The sequence below is a fragment of the Carassius carassius genome, chromosome 3 (assembly GCF_963082965.1).
Source record: "Carassius carassius chromosome 3, fCarCar2.1, whole genome shotgun sequence".
Taxonomy (NCBI): domain Eukaryota; kingdom Metazoa; phylum Chordata; class Actinopteri; order Cypriniformes; family Cyprinidae; genus Carassius; species Carassius carassius.
Window position 1 is genome coordinate 43686749 of NC_081757.1, and position 19512 is coordinate 43706260.

At 39.8% G+C, this 19512-nt stretch overlaps 1 protein-coding gene and 1 long non-coding RNA gene across 3 annotated transcripts in view; one reads left to right on the forward strand and one right to left on the reverse strand.

The window, feature by feature from the left end:
* LOC132127750 (uncharacterized) overlaps positions 1–19512 on the reverse strand; it is a 461390-nt gene that overhangs the window by 143586 nt on the left and 298292 nt on the right. The gene's annotated exons all lie outside the window — the stretch shown is intronic.
* The window catches only part of LOC132127618 (obscurin-like), a 499117-nt gene continuing 497369 nt past the window's right edge, over positions 17765–19512 (forward strand). The window contains exon 1 of the mRNA XM_059539573.1: positions 17765–17825. Coding sequence (XP_059395556.1) covers positions 17765–17825 — 61 coding nt within the window. The remainder of the gene's footprint in view (positions 17826–19512) is intronic.

Here is a 19512-nt window from a genome sequence, read left to right on the forward strand (position 1 = left end):
CTGTACAGACACACACTAACTAGTGGAGAACTCACTGATCAAGAAGATGTACACTAGCATGAAACCAATAGTGATTTTATTTGTGGAGGCAGGCGTTTTATTTGTGTTTGGAAGACATTTTGGCGTGACAGAAACCTGGACGCAGCTGCTGTGTATATACCTGAGCAAATACTGCCCTCTAGTGTGTAGTAGGACTTTATTTTTGTAGGAAGTTTCCAGGTGTAAACCAAGGCCTGTTGATGCACCTTTTCTTAATGAGCAGGCAAAGCATGCACAAACTTAGAAATGCTTCTCAATCTCTTTTACTGTACTAAATACTTATATTATAGGGAAGAAATGCAATGTCCTTGTCAGTCCAATCATATTTATTCCTTCAGAAGAAAATCTCATCCAGATTGCTGAATGTGGGTTGTGTTTTATTTTCATTTCTCCGGTCCACGAATGCAATCTTGTAAGGCTTGAATTATTTTCTGAGCCGATATAACTGACTAAGAGTGTATTTTAACAGGTCTGGACTGAGCAAAGAAATGTGTGAATGTGTAATAAATATATGAATGTGGAGATATTGATATGAGCTGATTTTTCCAAAAGCATCATAAGCCTAAGTTGATTGTAGCTCGATTGGTTTCAATGATTATGATGCTTTTGGGAAACAGCCCTGAACTAATGTAATTTATGATATTTATTATAAATAGAGAAAAATTTTAAATTCTCAACCATTGAAAGGTTTTGATAAAACTGATGACAAAGTTGGTATTAAAAGAGTTATATAAGCAATGTAGCTGTTTAAAAATGTGCTTATTAAAAAAGCTAATTTTTAAACAGCTACATTGCTTATATCAGTTTTAATACCAACTTTGTCATATATATATATATATATATATATATATATATATATATATTCAGATTTACGTGTCAGTAATAATTTCTATCCTTGCTAGTTACACCATAGTATTTATTAATTTTCTGAATGAACATGCTTTCATAATAGTTTTCTATATTATTCTGTTTTATATAAGTATTTTGTCTAATAAGAGGGCTGTACACACTGTTCAAGTGCCCCTTTCTGGCAGGGTATGGATTATTATGATTAATTTGTATTTATTTATTTTTTGTGTCAAACAGCATTATTAATATGCACTTTGCATTTATATTTGTCTGTTTAATTATTGTTTGTTTGCTCTTAATGAGGCTGAAGTTGAATGTTTGGCCTGAATTTACACAAATCTGCAGTGACTGAAGACTAGATTTTCTCCATTTTTACACTTACACACAAAACTCATCTGGACTTTAAAGGAATGAAAACACTGATTCTGATCACTTTTTTTCTGGCTTCATTTCTTAGCATTTGTAGATGGCCCTGTTTCTGTCTCCACTGTTGTCTTTATTCATAAAACTGCACTTTTGTACTGAATTATGAGATTCATACCTGCATGTCTCCATCATTCTGTTTAATGTCCCATTTCACTAGTGTTCATGTGGGTTATTTCAAATGTAAATATATACAGATACTAATAAGAATATAGAGAAACTGTCAATGCAAAGTATGTGATAAAAGAAATAAAGGCTTAATATAAGGGCAGCTTGTCCGTGGTGAATTAAGTTTTTCATGGAATCAGCTGCTGCAAAGATATAAAGTCTAAATAAAGTTGAAACACACTGACATGATTCTCTCATTTCTTTATTCTACAAATGTAATATGCAAGAAATATATCTCATGAGCAGGTAAGTAGATCGTATGCCGCTGTTATCTTGACACACTGCAATCAACAGTTTTAAAATAATGCTCAAAAGATTTGACAACCCTGACATAACTAATGTGTTAAGTAATTGAATGGGGAAAACTATAATGTGGCAATTTATAGGTAAATAGATAAAGTAGTTGGTTTTTGGATGGGCATTGTTACCAACTTAAACCCTGTTTGTGAACCTATAGTCAGTGCACAGCTGATGCGATGCAAACTATGTTGATTCGTATTTTATTACGTTTGTGTCGTAATTGTTTACTTTTTGCTTGCAAACTCTTTTTGTTTGAGGTCCAGTTGTTGTGGATTCAAGTTACTTCCACTGCAAATAAAAAAAATAAAGAGTATGACTATTTATTTATTTTTATTTACGTGACATAAATTAGTCACTGAGGAATGATTAAAAGAGAAAAGTTTGCATTCTTGGAGTGAGAGGGAGACATTTTGGGCCACCAAGTGGACTCTGCAGGTTATTGTCCATTGAACAGAATGTAAGCTGTCCAAGAAATCGGTCAACCTTGCTGCCACCCCCCCCCCCCTACAAAAAAAGCATAAAATAGCATTGAAATAGTTTAAAAAGAGAAGTGTTTGAGACAAGGGCAAAGGTTTGCTTTTGCCTTTTTGGGGACATATGAGCAGAACATCTGAGCTTGAAGAGGAATAAAGTGGCAGTACTCAACCCTACTCCCCCACCCAAAAATAAATAAATACAAACTAAAGTACTAAAAAGTGCTTTTTAAGTTTCATAATTTGCAATGAATAAATATCGTGCCACAATGAATAAATAAATCATTGTTTGCAATTTAATTCAGATTCATTTGCATAGCACTTTTCATGATACACACTGTTGTAAAGCAGTCTCACAGAAAAGGAAAGTTTATGCTTTACAATTAGTAGTTTGCAGCACTTTTTATAAACAAATTTGCACAAGTCAGGTTGCGATACCAAACAGGACCACAGGGAGATGCCAAGACCACTAGGCAAGCTACATTGACCAGACAGATCCATGCAGAATTACTAAACCAAAACCTTCTACAGACAATTTTAGCAATCCTATAACATCATTGCAAATCACACTGTGTGATGCAATGCCCACCACACACCAGCTCATTGGTGGAAAGGAGAGAGAGTGAAGAAGCCAGTTATTATATGGGCATGATTAGAAGGCCATGGTGATGGTCAGAGGCTAATGGGCAAGTCTGGCCAGGATACCGGGGTTACACTCCAAATCTTTTTTGATGGACATCCTGGGACTTTAAATGACCACAGAGAGCCAGGACCTCAGTTTAACATCATTATTATTGCTTTCTTCATGCTTTCTTCACAAGACTGTGACAAGGATCTCTCTCAGAGTACGACACAGGACCACCAATCAGGAGCCATGATCATAGAAATCACCACGATTGTTTCACAATGATTATCTTTCATCTGGGATAAGAAAAATCCCCGTCCTTTTCCCCGTCCTTGGAAAAGAACGCGGGGCAGTGAGCGTTTTCGTGGGATGCGAAGAGGTCCACCTCCGCCCTGCCAAATCTCTCCCACAACAGCCGGACTGTTTGTGGGTGTAGAGACCATTTGCCGTGGGAATGTTGCTTCTGGACAGCCTGTCTGGACCCAGATTCTGTAGCCCAGGCACATGAACCGCCCTCAGCGAGCGCAAGTTGCACTGAGCCCGAACCAGGAGGCGTTCTGCCAACCTGTACAGGTTTCAGGACCCGAGACCGCCCTGGCGATTTCTGTAGGACACCACAGACATGTCGTCCGAACGGACTAAGACGTGGTGTCCCTTGATTCAGGGACAAAAGCGCGTCAGCGCGTTCTCCACTGCCAGCATTTCCAGACAGTTGATATGTTGGAGCCTTTCCCGTTCTGACCACAGGCCAAAGGACGGTCTGCCCTCGAGCAGCGCTCCCCATCCCGAAGTGGAGGCGTCCGTCGACACCATCTTCACTTTCGAGGAAGTCCCCAGGCTTACACCTGATTGGTACCAGTCATACCTTGAGACACAGTCGACCAGGTACCCGCGCTTTCAGCCAGAACTGCAGGGGGCACATGCGGAGCAGGCCCAACTGCAGAACCGGAGATGCTGAGGCCATGAGACCCAGCATCCTCTGACATTCTCTGAGCGAAACGGTCGCGCCGCAGCGGAGAGAACTCGCCGCGCGTTGGGCATTCAGCTGTGGTGACAGCCGCGCCGTCATGGAACGTGAGTCCAGAACTAAACCCAAAACAGTATCGTCTGACTGGGGTTCAGCGACTCTTCGTCCAGTTGACACTGAGACCGAGTTTCTCGAGGTGATCGAGTAAAACGGCCCTGTGCTCCACGAGCTCCGCTCGTGATTGAGCCAGAATCAGCCAGTCGTCCAAATAGTTCAGCACTCGCATGCCTCTGAGTCTGAGAGGAGCGAGCGCTGCGTCCATGCACCTCGTAACGTACGAGGAGCTACGGACAAGCCGAACGGCAGGACTGCAAACTGGTATGCCTGGCCCTCGAAGGCGAATCTCAAATATCGCCTGTGACTTGACGCCATCTGTATTTGAAAATACGCGTCCTTCAGATCTATTGACATGAATCTGCGAATATGCGTGAGGAGCTTCCTGGTCGTAAGCATTCTGAAACTGCGTTTCACCAATGCCTTGTTCAGCTGTCTTAGATCCAGTATGGGCCTGAGACCCCCGTCTCTCTTGGGCACTAGAAAGTATCTGCTGTACAGCCCCCCCTCGCTTTGAGCTTGAGACACAGGCTCTACAGCCCCTCTGCTCAACAGTTTTGATATTTCGGCCCGAAGTATGCGTGCTACTTCTGTTTTGACCGTGGTTTCGACGCGCGCTAAAAAGCGCGGAGGGCGTCGAAAAAAACTGTAGCAAGTAGCCTCTCCTTATAATGCCTAGCACCCAATCCGAAACCCCTGGAAGCGCTGAACATGCATCTGCATGAATGGCTAAGGGCTGGATGCGAAGCGCACTCTGTTGACTGAGCAACGGCGGCGTTACGCCAGTGGCATTTGAGGTGGGGAGCGCGCTGATCACAGCGGGCAGATCGCTCCTCCTCGACCCCGTCCCGGCGCTTAACCGATTGAGGGAGGGCTGAACGGGTCCCGTGGGACTCGTGATGTCTGCGAGTAACTGTGGGCTGCAAGTGTGCAAATTTACTGCTTTCGACTCGCTGTCTGCCTGGGCAGAGCGTACGTGCACGGGTTTCGTTTTTACAGAAACCACGCGCCGTGTGTGACATAGTGTTTGTGGGCACTGAGGAATGGGCACGTTTACTATGTGGAGCGCGTGACCGATCTGAGTCGATCTTATAGGCGCGAGCCCTGTGTGCAGGGCTGTGCTTTTATGTGGAGATGGGCACTGAGCAGTGGGCATCGTCACTACATTTATAGCACCATCGGCCGTGGCCGGACGAACGTGCATGGGTTTCGTTTTTACAGAAACCACATGACGCGTGTGACATAGTAATTGTGGGCACTGAGGAGTGGGCACATATTTCTATGCAGTGCGCGCGATCGACTTGAGTCGCTTTCATGGGCACGAGCCCTGTGTGAAGGGCTGTGCTTATATGTGGAGATGGGCACTGAGCAGTGGGCATCGTCACTACATTTATAGCACCATCGGCCGTGGCTGGGGCACCAGAAATTACACCTTTTTCGGGAAATATCAGTTTTTTTTTGGCACAAGCGGGCCACCATACAGGCTTGCGCATTGCAAAAGACGCTGAAACAGTCACAATCCCTGTAACTGAAAACAGCGGCGCGCTTAGGTGAGAGTTCGGCTGCGGCGACTCGTACACCGGCGCTTTCCTAGGATGGCTTCGGGGCTCCCGGCCTCACCGTAATCCTCTGCCGCAGTCCCCGCGGCGTGGGGCGACGGACGGTAGAGCGAGAACGGGGTCTCGAGCTGCGTTGCTGAAGCTGTTGTGATAACGGCTTTTGTGTGCAGGCAAGCGGGCAACTGTGCAGGCTTGCGCGTTGCAGAAAACGCTGAGACAGTCACAATTCCTGGAATTGAAACAGTGGCGCGCTTGGGTGAACAGCGGAACTCGTACACCGCCGCTTCAATGAAGCAGCCATCGTGTGCAGTGCAGACGCAGCCTGCTCAGCAGCAGAATATTCGTGCGAGCAGAGGTGACGTCATCCAGCAGGCTTTAGATGGCAACACCGCTTTCATCCGCCGTCCAGCAGAGGGCGGACAAAAGTGCGTCGCTATCACCTGTTCCACCGGTGAAAGTGACTGGTAGTTCCTGTTTTTAGCATCATCCAGTGTGGAGAATGTTAGTGAGACAGACGAACGAGTTCGCGCTGAATTTGGAGCGTTCTAAGCCTTTGCCACCTCTTCGTGAAGCTCAGGAAGAAATGAGGCGGGCTTTGAGAAGTACGCTCATCCGAGAGGAAACTACCATCCAGCCGGGAACGAGAGGGGGGGCGCTGGTGCAGAACACTCGAGGCCGAGACTCGTCGCGGCCAGCGTGCGCACTCGCCTCGGCTCCTTCTCGATGTCAGCTCATTTGCTGGGCTTCTGAGCAGAAGGTGCGAGATCCTCGGAGCTCGCCCAGCCCTCACTGCCCGAAGCTAGCAGAGTGCGGCGCCTCAGCGCAGCGGAGAATGCAGGCTCAGAGAAAAGGCCAAGCGAGTCATCAGAGTCACCATGGCAACAGCTCGCAGTGAGGGCATCCGCCGTCAGCGAGCGCGAGCGCTGCATGATCTTCACCCAGGCAGGAGACACAGATGACGTACCGGTCTCCCTCGCTGAGTGGGGCTCTGACGAGCCACAGGAAGGCATCTTAAAAAAGACGCAAGCTCTTTTACGAGTGTGTGTCGCAGGGCGAACACACACACACGCATAAAGAACAGCTGGATATAACAGAATTGAAACGATATAGGCGCCGGACAGCGCAGCAGGAACGGCGGCGAAGGCCAGCAGCTTCAGAATGGCTCGTCCCGCTGATATGCCTCTCAGACGGCGATTGCTTCCTCCGTGATCCAGCGATGCGTGAGCTTCGCTGAAGAGATGAAAACTCAGGTGAGTCAGCCTTTTCGAGCTCCTTTTATAGGGTTGGGCCACACGCGTTTTGGCGGGAAGTGGCGTGATGGGCGCGAAGTGTCCTAATTGGTCTGATATTGCATCAGCCTGCGCTCGATAGGCTGTGCACTTGCTGCAGAGCAGCCAATGAGCGAGCGAGCCGTCTCGCCTATGGCTGTGTACTGCTGCAAATGCGCTTCACAAAAATTCTAAATTAAGGATAATTTTTTGCTTCAGTATTTTGTGAAAAGAGACTTTTCCCGTAGCGTCTTAGCTAAGACGCAGTACGAGAGAACTCTCGTAAGAGAACCATCATAAGGCTTAAGGTGTTATTAAACGAGTTGCATGCATATTCAAATCTCATCTGATTTTTTATAGATAGTATACTTTATTAGTATGATGTTTAGTGAGTTTGGTCTGTTGATATAACTGTCTTAGTTCATTAAGCCATGTAAAGCGCTTTCTTATGATGGTTTTCTATGGGAAAAGGCTTAGCATGTAATTAAAAGTGTTGAGATCATATTCAGGGCTCATCTGATTTTTTTATAGATTGTATAATTTATTAGTATGTTTGGTCTGTTAATATCACTGGCTTAGTACATTAAGTCATGTTAAGCGTTTTTCACGTTAAGCGTTTTAGAATGACCCCTAACAACACACAGTGACATGAATTTTTATTAACTTCATGCAGAGAATCATGCTTAGGGGGACTTGACAAAACTGACAAAGTGGAAATTGCAATTGGTCAATTTGGATAATTAAATATAAATTTGGTTTAACCGGTGTTAACTAAAAATGCTGAATGCATTCATGAACTGAAAAGACAGAGTTGGAAGCCATGCAGTCGTTCACTTAAAGAAAGAACAGGAACTGCATCTGAATGTGTGAGAATTTACGGCTATCAGTCTGAACTGGGTGTGTTAAACCAGTGTGGTCAAACGCACTGAGTTCTCACACTCTGCAGGAACATGTTTATAAACCTCAACAGTGAGTAAACAGCTCGGAGAATAATAGAACTAAATTATTAATAATAATGATAACAATAAAATAGACATTAAAGATTGCTGATTGTAAAAACTGTTATAGGGTGGATCTCACATCTGATATACATTGTTTTAAATACAAGACATAAATATATATTTAGAGTAAATTTACATTTCAATCATTCAACACTCTTCTCTAGAACAACAAACTGTTTTATTGTTAATACACAGGGCTCTATTCTTATAAACAGATGGCAAACACGATTTCTTTATGAATTTTCAGCTGTGAGGTACTTAATGCACTTAAAACTCTTAATGCACTAATGGTGATATACTGTGTATAATGATAGTAATAATAATAATACATTTTATATTACATTCCATTTTTGGAAAAACAATAATTAAATGATGATCTTTATACTCTCATTTAAGTTTCGGTAATTTGTTTGCTAAGCGAGAATCTGAACCAACCTAACTGCTAAATGCAGCATAGATGATTTTTCACATCAGTGTAGTGTGGGTGAAATGCTGCTCAATGGTCAGTTGCTGAGATCAGAGGAACTTAACACCCACAGGATGAGCTGATGGTGTTAAAAAGAAGAGCTGTAGCTATAAAGTGAAGAGAAAGACTGTCAGAAACAGAAAATGGCTGATAAGCGTCACATGTGTCTGCTGGGACGGATCATTCTCTGTGCACTTCTCACAGGTAAAGACATCTGTTTATGAATACACTAAACAAGATCTGTAAAACGTGAATCATTCAAAATTGATTTGATTAATTCAATCACTCTAGCAAATAAATCTGACTGGAGCTTGAATGTGTAAATTGGGGTGTTTGACATTTTTCACACATTTGAGATTGTGTATGTCAGAGGTTCTCAGCTCTGGCCCATGAGGTCCAAGAGTTTAGCTCCAATCTTGATAAAACTGTAACTTTCTAGTAACCCTGAAGACCTTAATTAGCTTGTTCGGGTGTGTTTGATTAGGGTTGGAGCTAAACTCTTTAGGAAAGTGGACTTCGAGTTGAGAACCCCTGTTGTGTTTCATACTGTTACACTCATAAATGTGATGTAAATGTCTGCTCAAGTCAAAGGATGTCCAAGTTGATATGATTATTTAGGGTCTTAATGAACATTCTGTAACAGTTTGGTCAAAATTTCTCAATGGTAGTGTAAAACAACAAGTTTTTGCACATACCTGAAAAAATGTATGTATAAGTTTTTGTTACTTTCACTGTTCATTTTAATGGTCCATTAGAGCTGCTCCATTGCTGGAGCTCAATAATACTGCAAAAATGCTGGGTTAAATATAACCCAGCACTGGGTAAAATATGGACAACCCCAGCGATTGTGTTCTTTTGACCCAGATTTTGGGTAAAATGTTTAATCCAAACTTCTGGGTAGTAACCCAAATGCTGGGTCAAAACAACCCAATCGCTGGGTTTGTCCATATTTTACCCAACGCTGGGCTGTATTTAACCCTGCATATTTTAGACTGTGTAATCACAAAACATTTTCCTAAAATAATGCAGGGAACCACCCCTTATATGAGTATGACATATTATTTTGGTAATTTAACTTGCGTCACGCTCGCTGTATGCAGACCCAGACGAATAAAAACCATAGTTTTAGAGCAATCTAAACACGTTTGCATTGGTGCAGAATGAGAAAGATACGTCCAGCCAAGTGCATTTCACACATTCTGCTTGTTTCACTTTTGCTTTAATCGTGTATGCTTGAAATTTAAAATAAATGTTTATAGTGAATGCCCATATATTTTTGTTTGTTTTATATTAACGATTTGGTTTTGGTCCAAAAACATGTGCTAAAGGAGCGAACAGCAATCACGATCATGCAACAGAAGCGCACGCTCTCTGACTCTCTCTCTCTCTCTTGATCGCTCTTTTGCGTTTCTCTCGCTCTCCTCACCATCAAATAACTTTAGTAACGTGTGCACTGTTTTTCTTGTTGGCTTTTTACATATCCCACCAAACTACAAACTTTCCAGTGATGTCTGTGAGATATTCACTCAACAAGATCACTCATCTGTGCAGCCGTGTGCTCAATCCATAATAACTCCTTTCTAATCTCTGCTGTTCTGTTGTCAGTGTTTGTTTTTCTAGACACAGCTCTGTTCAGATACTGTGTGGGTATCGTTTTTTGGTATTATTACATTTTTACGAGTATGAGTACAAGAGTACTGTATCGGGCCGATACCACTTAAAATTGCAAATAAGCTCTCTGAGGGATGGTAAACTTTAGCCACATTCATCGTGAAACTTGCTAACTAGCAAATTATTAGGAAAGGCAAATTTTGCAAAGATTCATTAAAAACACTCATGTTACACTCATGTATAAGTGCATTTATTGTGATATTTTGGTGGACACTGCTGGATTTAGTGGTCGAACTGTCCATTGTACGGTTTGAATAGGTCCAATGATAATATCTTACTTTACAACAGCAGCTGCACAGAGGTGATGATGTCATGTGAAGGCATCTCCACAACATGATGAAAAGGCTTAACGTGTTATTAAATGTGTTGAATTCATATTCAGGGATCATCATTTTTTTGTAGATAGTATACTTTATTAGTATGATGTTTAGTGAGTTTGGTCTGTTAATATCCCTGTATTAGTACATTAAACCACGTTTAGCGTTTTATTTGGTATGTCCCCAGAAGGGGTCTCGCAGCGAACATTTTCATAGCACGGACGCCAAACATTCTGAATAATACATGCAGACATTCATATGAGGAGTTTAGCAGCAAATTAGTCAATCAGAGAACAAATTTTATTATTGAACATGAAAAATTTAGCAAGGTCCGGACCTTGGTGACCTCATAGCTGGCTACGGCCATGAGGATACTAGATGATTTTTAGAAATAAAAATTGTGTATGGCACAAATAGCATTTATAGTCCATATCTCATATTTCCTTAATGTCTTGTGCCTTTAACTGTGTTAAATAAGGTGTCATGTGGATGGGAATATGCATGCAAATGATATGCAGATGAGGTTATGCATAGTAAGAAGGAGTCGAGGTGGAGATGCACTTACGCACAATATTCCTCTGACTGGGATTTATAAAGGAAATTTTGCACAGGTTCTGGTGTGCCCATGGTTTTATAAATCTGAAAATGTTTGTGCGTATGCAAAATCTAGCTTTTGTGCAAATGTTTCGGTCTAAATTGACATTTTATGTAATTCAATTACATAACAATTCTTCAACTATTTAGATAACATAGTTGTAACATAAATCAATAAACTTAATGTGACTCAAATGCATCATTCACAGTAAAGTCCCCACACTGTTCAGTGTTCATGTGTTTCCACACTAAAGAGTGTTAAGGAGCATTGAAGCAGTGCTGGAGTTAAGAAGATAATAATGTGATGATTAAACATTAATAATGAACAGCTTCTCTTAACAAGCAGAATCACTGGAGAGAAACACAAGAACTACAACTGACTTCAGCCACACACCAAGATGAAATCAACTGAAAAGATCTCTCAAGATCTGATTAAACAACTCCTAAAACAGCTTTACCAGCTTCTCATTATTAACCTTTATTTCTGTCAGATGTCTAGAGAAGCACTTATTGAGAATTAACAGAAGTTTAAATGTTATATTGTTTCGTTTGACATCACCATCAAGGAGATCAGAGTGTCCTTTGACCATTGCTGTTTTGGTGGCATTGTTACACTGGTTGTTTTAACTTTGTATTTATAGCAAAACTTGTTTAGCTTATCCAGCAAAGCCAAGTAAAGAAAAATCAATAAAAATTGTTGTTAACTAGCGTCATTGGAAGTCTAATTTCAGATCAGATGGATGTTGAATTGCTTTAGTGTTGTTTGACACCCTGATGATATAACTAATTTAAAAATCACTGTGCATAAAAACTTTCATCTGAAGCAATACAAAGGCCACAGACATTAAGAATCAGCATATGAATCTCATAAATGGTGACAATCAATAAAATGTTTCATGCTACAATGCATGCTGGGATACATGGGTGAGTCTTGTACTATGCTGATACCCAGCATGCATTGCAAGATTACTTTCTGAAGGCTTCTTGAACTAAGCACCTTTACTTGAAGTAAGGAATTATTAAAAGAGGCTCTTTGTTTATCCAGGACTCAGAAACAGGCAGGTCTCTCTTCACTTGATAAACTGAAATCCATGTTCTCAGCATAGTTTTATAAAACACAGATGTTTCTATTAAATCAATTTCTATTAAATTAATAAAAAAAATGTAAATCATATTTAAAAATGTCAATTTTGTGTAACAGGGTTTTAGCGGTATCAGTCCAGCATTTGAGTACAGCAACTTTTGTCCTGCCTGCAGCCTGAAAGTCTTGATTCTGCTTTTAATATCTATTAATCCTTGTCCACCTTCATTAACTTGTAAGAAAAGAACAGCAGCCTTGTCCAGTCCAAAAAAGCCACTAATTTAATAACACTAATTTTTTTTTGTAATTCATAGACAGTATCATCTGGTGGATCCAGGACATTCATTTTGTGCCACAGTGCCGAAGCTACTAAATTATTTGTAATCAAAACTCTTCCTCTATAAGATAACTGTGGTAGCAACCATGACCACTTAGACAACCAGCTACACATCTTCTCCATCATTCTTTCACAATATTTCATCTTAAAAAGTTTCAGTCCCTAAATAAACCCCTAAACATTTCAACCCCTCTTGACTCCACTTAACACCACCTGAGAGCTCTGGTGGATTTTAATTTACCTTTTGTCCACAAAAAAAAAAAAAAAACCTTCACACTTTCCCCAATTCACTCTTGCAGTTGATGCATTTTCATAAATTTTCAATTATTCTTTTAAAACAGACACATCCCTCTCATCCTTAATAAAAACTGTAACATCATCAGCATATGCAACAAACTTAATAGGTTTTTTCAATAGAAACCACTTGTAATGTTTTCCCCAACTTACAAAGTAGGTGTTCAATGGCCAATGAATTCAACATCCCTGATTATGGGCATCCTTGTCTTATCCCTCTCAACACTGGAATAGGCCGACTAAGCCTCACTTTCAACACTACAGATGCATCATTATACAACATTTTAATCCATGAAGTGAAACTCTGACAAACCCCTTCAAGCGTTTCAAACAAAGAAAAATGACTAACTCTGTCAAATGCTTTTTCCTGATCAACTGCAAAATTGTTCAAATTGGCAATATCTATTATGTCTCTTACCAGAAACAGATTGTCCATTATTGTTCTATTATGTATATAATATGTTTGGTATTCATTAACCATACATTCTAAAAAGTTTCTAAAGTTTCAATCTATTAGAAAGGCATTTTGCCAAAAATGTATAGTCAATGCATAAATCAGCCAAAAGTCTCCAATTTTTCAACAAACCAGGATCACCTTTTTTTAGGTAGCTAACATAAAAACGGTCTTTTACAACTATTAGGCAGTTCAAGTTGTCAATAACAATAATTAAAAACTTCATAAAAATCATCTTTCAGAAGGTTCCAAAATTGCTTATAAAACTCAGCTGGAAGTGCTTGTTTTCCAAATTTTTTTCCGGTTGAAAGTTTTTTAACAGCATCAGACAGTTCTTTTAACTGGAGGCCAGAGTCAAGCTGTTATTCTGTTTATCAGAGAGTTACAGTAAGTCTTTACATAATTCCTCAATGCATTCAATGTCACATTGTCCTTCTCCAAATAAATCCATATTGAATTCTGAAGCAATTTTTCTAATTTATTTAAGATCTGAAATTACATTTCCATTTACTAGAGATCGACTGATATGGGTTTTTCTATAGCTGATGATAATGTTTAGAGGTCAGGGTCAGCCAAGATTTTTGCTCTCCCAAACAAAAGTGCCAGTACTGTAACTCAGTAGTCACCAGTTCTCAGAGACCTCAACACATGGTACACCACACACAATGACGGTAACAATCAGTGAAGAGTGTTTGAGTATGAATGGGTCATTGTGAGTAGAAAATGAACTCCAGGTGTCACAAAAAAAGTATGTGACTAAACCTAACATCAAAAGCAACCATATAACTGTGTAAATACTACTCAAAAACTGTGATAAATTTAAATTTTTAATTGTTCATGCCCCAGTGCATGATGGGAAATATGAGATCATAACTTTGATATTTACTTGAAGAATTCTTGTAAACATAAACTGTTTCAAGTAAAATATACTTATGAGTTCCAACTTTAATTTCTAGCTTAAATTGAGTACTAACACAGAAGTTACTTCTTTTTTTAAAAAATCTTGCCTTAACTTAACTATTTAATGTAGAAATTACTTTTGTTTTTATGTAGTATTTACTTCACCACAAAATCATCTACCTTAGTTTACCCACTGCCCAAAAAACTGCTTTAGATCTCTGGTCTGGATACGTACTGGATCCGGGTGACTGCAGTGACCCTCTGATCTGGACACAGACTGGATCTGGTGGCTACGGTCACCTCGGAACAAGAGAGAAACAGACAAATATTAGCGTAGATGCCATTCTTCCAATGATGTAGCAAGTACATAGGGTGTTATGGGAAGTGTTTCCGGTTCCGGTTTACCTAATTAGAACAATTTATCATTGCACACCTGCGAGGCATTTTTTTCCTTTTTCAATTTTTATTGATACTTAGCACTATTGAGCGTGACTGTGTTTTTTTAAGGTGGCAATACTATACCATACGTATCCGGTATTTCTTAACACAAGAATAACACAACAAGTACAACAAATTTCACAGTACATACATAACAATAGGCAGATAAAAGTGCCAGCAACCAAAAAAAAAAGTATTTACTTCACCACAAAATCATCTACCTTAGTTTACCCACTGCCCAAAAAACTGCTTTAGATCTCATGTTTAACCACATTACAATGCAGATTCCTGAAGGACTGGCTGTGGTAAAGCTAACGTTAGATGGGAACAGCTGATGAATAGACGGTAATGAATAATCATAACAAAAATTATAGTACATGAGTAAGGATTTTAGAAAACTTAAAAAAAAGCATTGTTCATTTTCTGCTTTAAACAGGACACCAGAGTAAATATATTAGATTAAGAGTAAATATAAATGTTTTAATATGTATGTGCAGTGGATGATACTCGTGTGTTCTACAGTTCTGGTGAAAAAGTCTGTCTGTAATAATGCTGTTTCTGGCAGGCTGTTAGTAAAACTGTTGTTTCTGCTCAAGAGTTTGATAACGCTTCTTCAGCAAAGTGTGGATTTACTTCACCAATATTACAACCATAGAATGTCTAATATGTTGAGAAGTTTCACTCTCACAAAACTTCCGGCTTCTGAACTGGTTGCAGTTCCACTCTGATTCTATATGAGGGCGCTCACAGGACGAGTGCAGAATGAATGGAGGTCAATGGCGCTATACCCCTCAAAAACCCACTTTTCTCAGGATATAATTTTTTGTCTAGTAATTTGAATGTTCTATTCATACACATCGTACGACCAGAGATACTGCTTTACGGCAATCCTTCAGTCACTTTGGTGCTTTCAGAGAAAGTCTATGGTGCTTTCCAGAGCCGTTGAAAAATTAATTATTTAACGGCTCTGGTGCTTTCATGCTCTGCACTTTCTTTTCTCTCGAGGCATGGACAACACAGCTGACACAGGTAAATACACGTGCTAGAAGAGTTTTTGTTTTGTTGTTTTGAAAGACCACGGCGAAAAAACACACACAGTGGCTTTGACACTTCCACATGGGTTACCTTTTTTCATCCTAGGGAAATGAGAAATAGGACAACCCTTGCCCACTATTAGTCAAAGTCAAAGTCAAAGTCACCTTTATTTATATAGCGCTTTAAACAAAATACATTGCGTCAAAGCAACTGAACAACATTCATTAGGAAAACAGTGTCAATAATGCAAAATGATAGTTAAAGGCAGTTCATCATTGAATTCAGTGATCTCATCTCTGTTCAGTTAAATAGTGTCTGTGCATTTATTTGCAATCAAGTCAACGATATCGCTGTAGATGAAGTGTCCCCAACTAAGCAAGCCAGAGGCGACAGCGGCAAGGAACCGAAACTCCATCGGTGACAGAATGGAGAAAAAAACCTTGGGAGAAACCAGACTCAGTTGGGGGGCCAGTTCTCCTCTGACCAGACAAAACCAGTAGTTCAATTCCAGGCTGCAGCAAAGTCAGATTGTGCAGAAGAATCATCTGTTTCCTGTGGTCTTGTCCTGGTGGTTCTCTGAGACAAGGTCTTTACAGGGGATCTGTATCTGGGGCTCTAGTTGTCCTGGTCTCCACTGTCTTTCAGGGCAGTAGAGGTCCTTTCTAGGTGCTGATCCAGCATCTGGTCTGGATACGTACTGGATCCGGGTGACTGCAGTGACCCTCTGATCTGGACACAGACTGGATCTGGTGGCTACGGTGACCTCGGAACAAGAGAGAAACAGACAAATATTAGCGTAGATGCCATTCTTCTAATGATGTAGCAAGTACATAGGGTGTTATGGGAAGTGTTTCCGGTTCCGGTTTACCTAATTAGAACAATTTATCATTGCACACCTGCGAGGCATTTTTTTCCTTTTTCAATTTTTATTGATACTTAGCACTATTGAGCGTGACTGTGTTTTTTTAAGGTGGCAATACTATACCATACGTATCCGGTATTTCTTAACACAAGAATAACACAACAAGTACTCAAATTCAATTTATTTTTCGTGTAAATTTCACAGTGCATACATAACAATAGGCAGATAAAAGTGCCAGCAACCAAAAAAAAAAGTTGCTGCGTTGAAAAGAAAAACTTGGGCGTAAAAGTCCGCCTTAACATTCTGATCCCGCTGATTCTGGTCATAATCAGTCCTTCACTGACCAATCAGTGTTCATTGTCAGAATGCTAGCGTGTTATGGGCAACAACAACACAACCTGTAAGAAATCGAAAGGACATAAGTACTCGTTCATTCAACTTTCAGTCTATAACCCATGTTGAACTTGCAAAACCTACAATCAGATCTGAGATTTCTCATCAGCAATCAGGTGAAAGGGACAAATTTAGCCGTCTAGCCCCATAGACTCCCATTCATTTTACACTCATGGCGACCGCCCCCAGTGGAACTCTGGAGGAACTGCAACCAAAATTCAGTACAATAGGACTTAATAGGGAGTGGGAAGGCTCTCCGTAGACGGGCTCTGCTACAACCAACAGCAGAGATGCATCATGTACAACATATAATCGTTACTTCCCTACAGATGCTGTTTACTAACAAGAGGACAGCACCAACTACTGGCCTGGTATATGTAATACAGCATTTTTGACCTTTTTGCAGATATCTGTAAACGTTGTGTATAAGTGAAAACTTTTAAGAACAATGAAAAAATGTTTCCGTATCTGACTACATTGTTGTTGTGTAAACATAGTCTGACAGTCATTCGTAAATGGTTTATAGCAACTTTTGCAAAACAGCACAGCATATTAAAGGAAAATCACTTAAAGAAAAAAAGAGGAAATGGCATCAGAATGTGTGAGAATTCACAGCCATCAGTCTAAACTGGCCTCAGAGATGACCGCACTGTTAACTGTGTGTTGAACAACTGTGCGAAAACTATTGAGTTCTCACACTCTGTAGTCACGTGTTTCGAAATCTTAACAGCTACAAAAAAAAAAAATTGTTAAAACTAAATGTTTATTTATTTATTTATTTAGTAGTCATCCTGTGTGTTTTGAGAGCTGGTGGGTAGTTGAGTTATTGATGTAGATGTGTTGTGTTTACAGTGTTTGTTTTTAATGTCTACAGATACTGTATCAATTTATTTCAGAACAATTCAGAAAAAAACTGAGTTGAGTTTCAGTGATCACTTTTTACAATAGAATCAAAAACACCTTTCTGCTACAGTATTTTATAGAAACTTATTTTCTTCATCAGTGTAGTGTGGGTGAAATACAGCTCAATGGTTAGTTGGTGAACAGAGGAAGTTAACACCCACAGGATGAGATGATGGTGTTAAAAAGAAGAGCTTTAATTATAGAGTGAAGAGAAAGACTGACAGAAACAGAAAATGGCTGATAAGCATCAAATGTGTCTGTTGGGACGGATCATTCTCTGTGCACTTCTCACAGGTAAAGACATCTGTTTATGATCTATAACAGTGGTTCCCAAACTTTTCCATTCCACGTCCCACCTAGACAAGTGTAATCTATTTCACGACCCACCAAAATATTTGAGAAAAAAACAAAACAGTTGACATTACCTTAAGCCTACCGTATTTTCTGGACTATAAGTCACACTTTTTTCATAGTTTGGCTGGTCATGCGACTTATAGTCAGGTGTGACTTTTTTATCAAAATTAATTTGACATGAAACGAGAAATGAACCAAGAGAGAACATTACCCTCTCCAGCCGTGAGAGGGTGCTCTATGCTGCTCAGTGCTCCTGTAGTCTACTACTGAAAACATAGAGTGCCCTCTCGCGGCTGTACAGGGTAATGTTCTCTCTTGTTTCATGGTTCTAAAAAAATGCGACTTATAGTCCAGTGCGACTTATATATGTTTTTTTCCTCGTCATGATGTATTTTTGGACTGATGCAACTTTTACTTAGGTGTGACTTATAGTCCGAAAAATACGGTAATCTTAAAAGTTTGATAACACAAATTAAGTATTTATGAAAAATAACTGTTTAATTTTAGAGTACATCTGAAAAATTTCACAACTAATATTTAAGTTTTAATTTTTGTTTACAGACATTAAAATATGTAGTGTCCATAAAAACGTGAAACAGGCTCACTCCAGTGAACTGTAATCTGTGCTGCTGTTTTGTCGCAGAAAATGCATTCATGATCATTCCGTGTGTGTCGGCGAGAATGGAGCACTTTTTTCAAACACTTTTTTTAGAAAAGCATAAGAAGCAAAGCATGAACTATCTAAAACAGTTTGGGGATTAAAATAATTATATATATATAATATATATATATATATATATATATATATATATATATATATATATATATATATATATATATATATATATATATATAATAAACAGATGTCTCATTTAAAAAAAAACTGGATGACATTTAGTTCAGGCAGAAATTTATTTTTGCGATGGTTAAATAAATGTTCAGCAATATCTTCAAAAGATTTCTGAACTTTGGCAAATTTTTCTCTAAACAGAGATGATATGTCAAGAAAATATTGCGAAATTTCGTATACATTTTGTTATGTGGAAATGTTTAAATCTTGTAGTTACAATTAACCCTGCGTTTGTGCCCTGCTCACCCTGTACATGTGAAACACTGTTTACAAACCGTTTCCCGAACTAAAAAAGTGCAGAGTTCAAACGGACAATAGAATTTCGTGAACATGGCCTAATTGAAACCGTTTTCGTAACATTTGAATTTTCTGGTGTATGCAATCTCATGCAGAATATAGTGTATTGAAGTTAGCATGTTTTTTCTCTTTTAATAATGCGGACGGATTGAACCTTTTAATGACATTGCTCTGAGACCTTCACTGTTATTACAACTCATGCGCGCCTGCGCTTCAAAAAAACGCAACACACAAGGACTTGATTGCAATTCGAAAATCACACTAAGGATATTGCAGTTCGTTATTAATGTTGGTGGGCTATATCGTTGTGTCGAGTGGGTCCCCGGTTCCCGCCTCCTTCTTCCCGTGATTGTGAAGTTTTTAATGTGTTACACTGTATTCTTCCGATCTCCTCAGTGGGACTCGAGACCGGTGAGTGTAGCAGGTGTCGCTCATTTCCTAATCACTCAACCGGCCTCGCTCTCTTTCCATGGCTCTCGG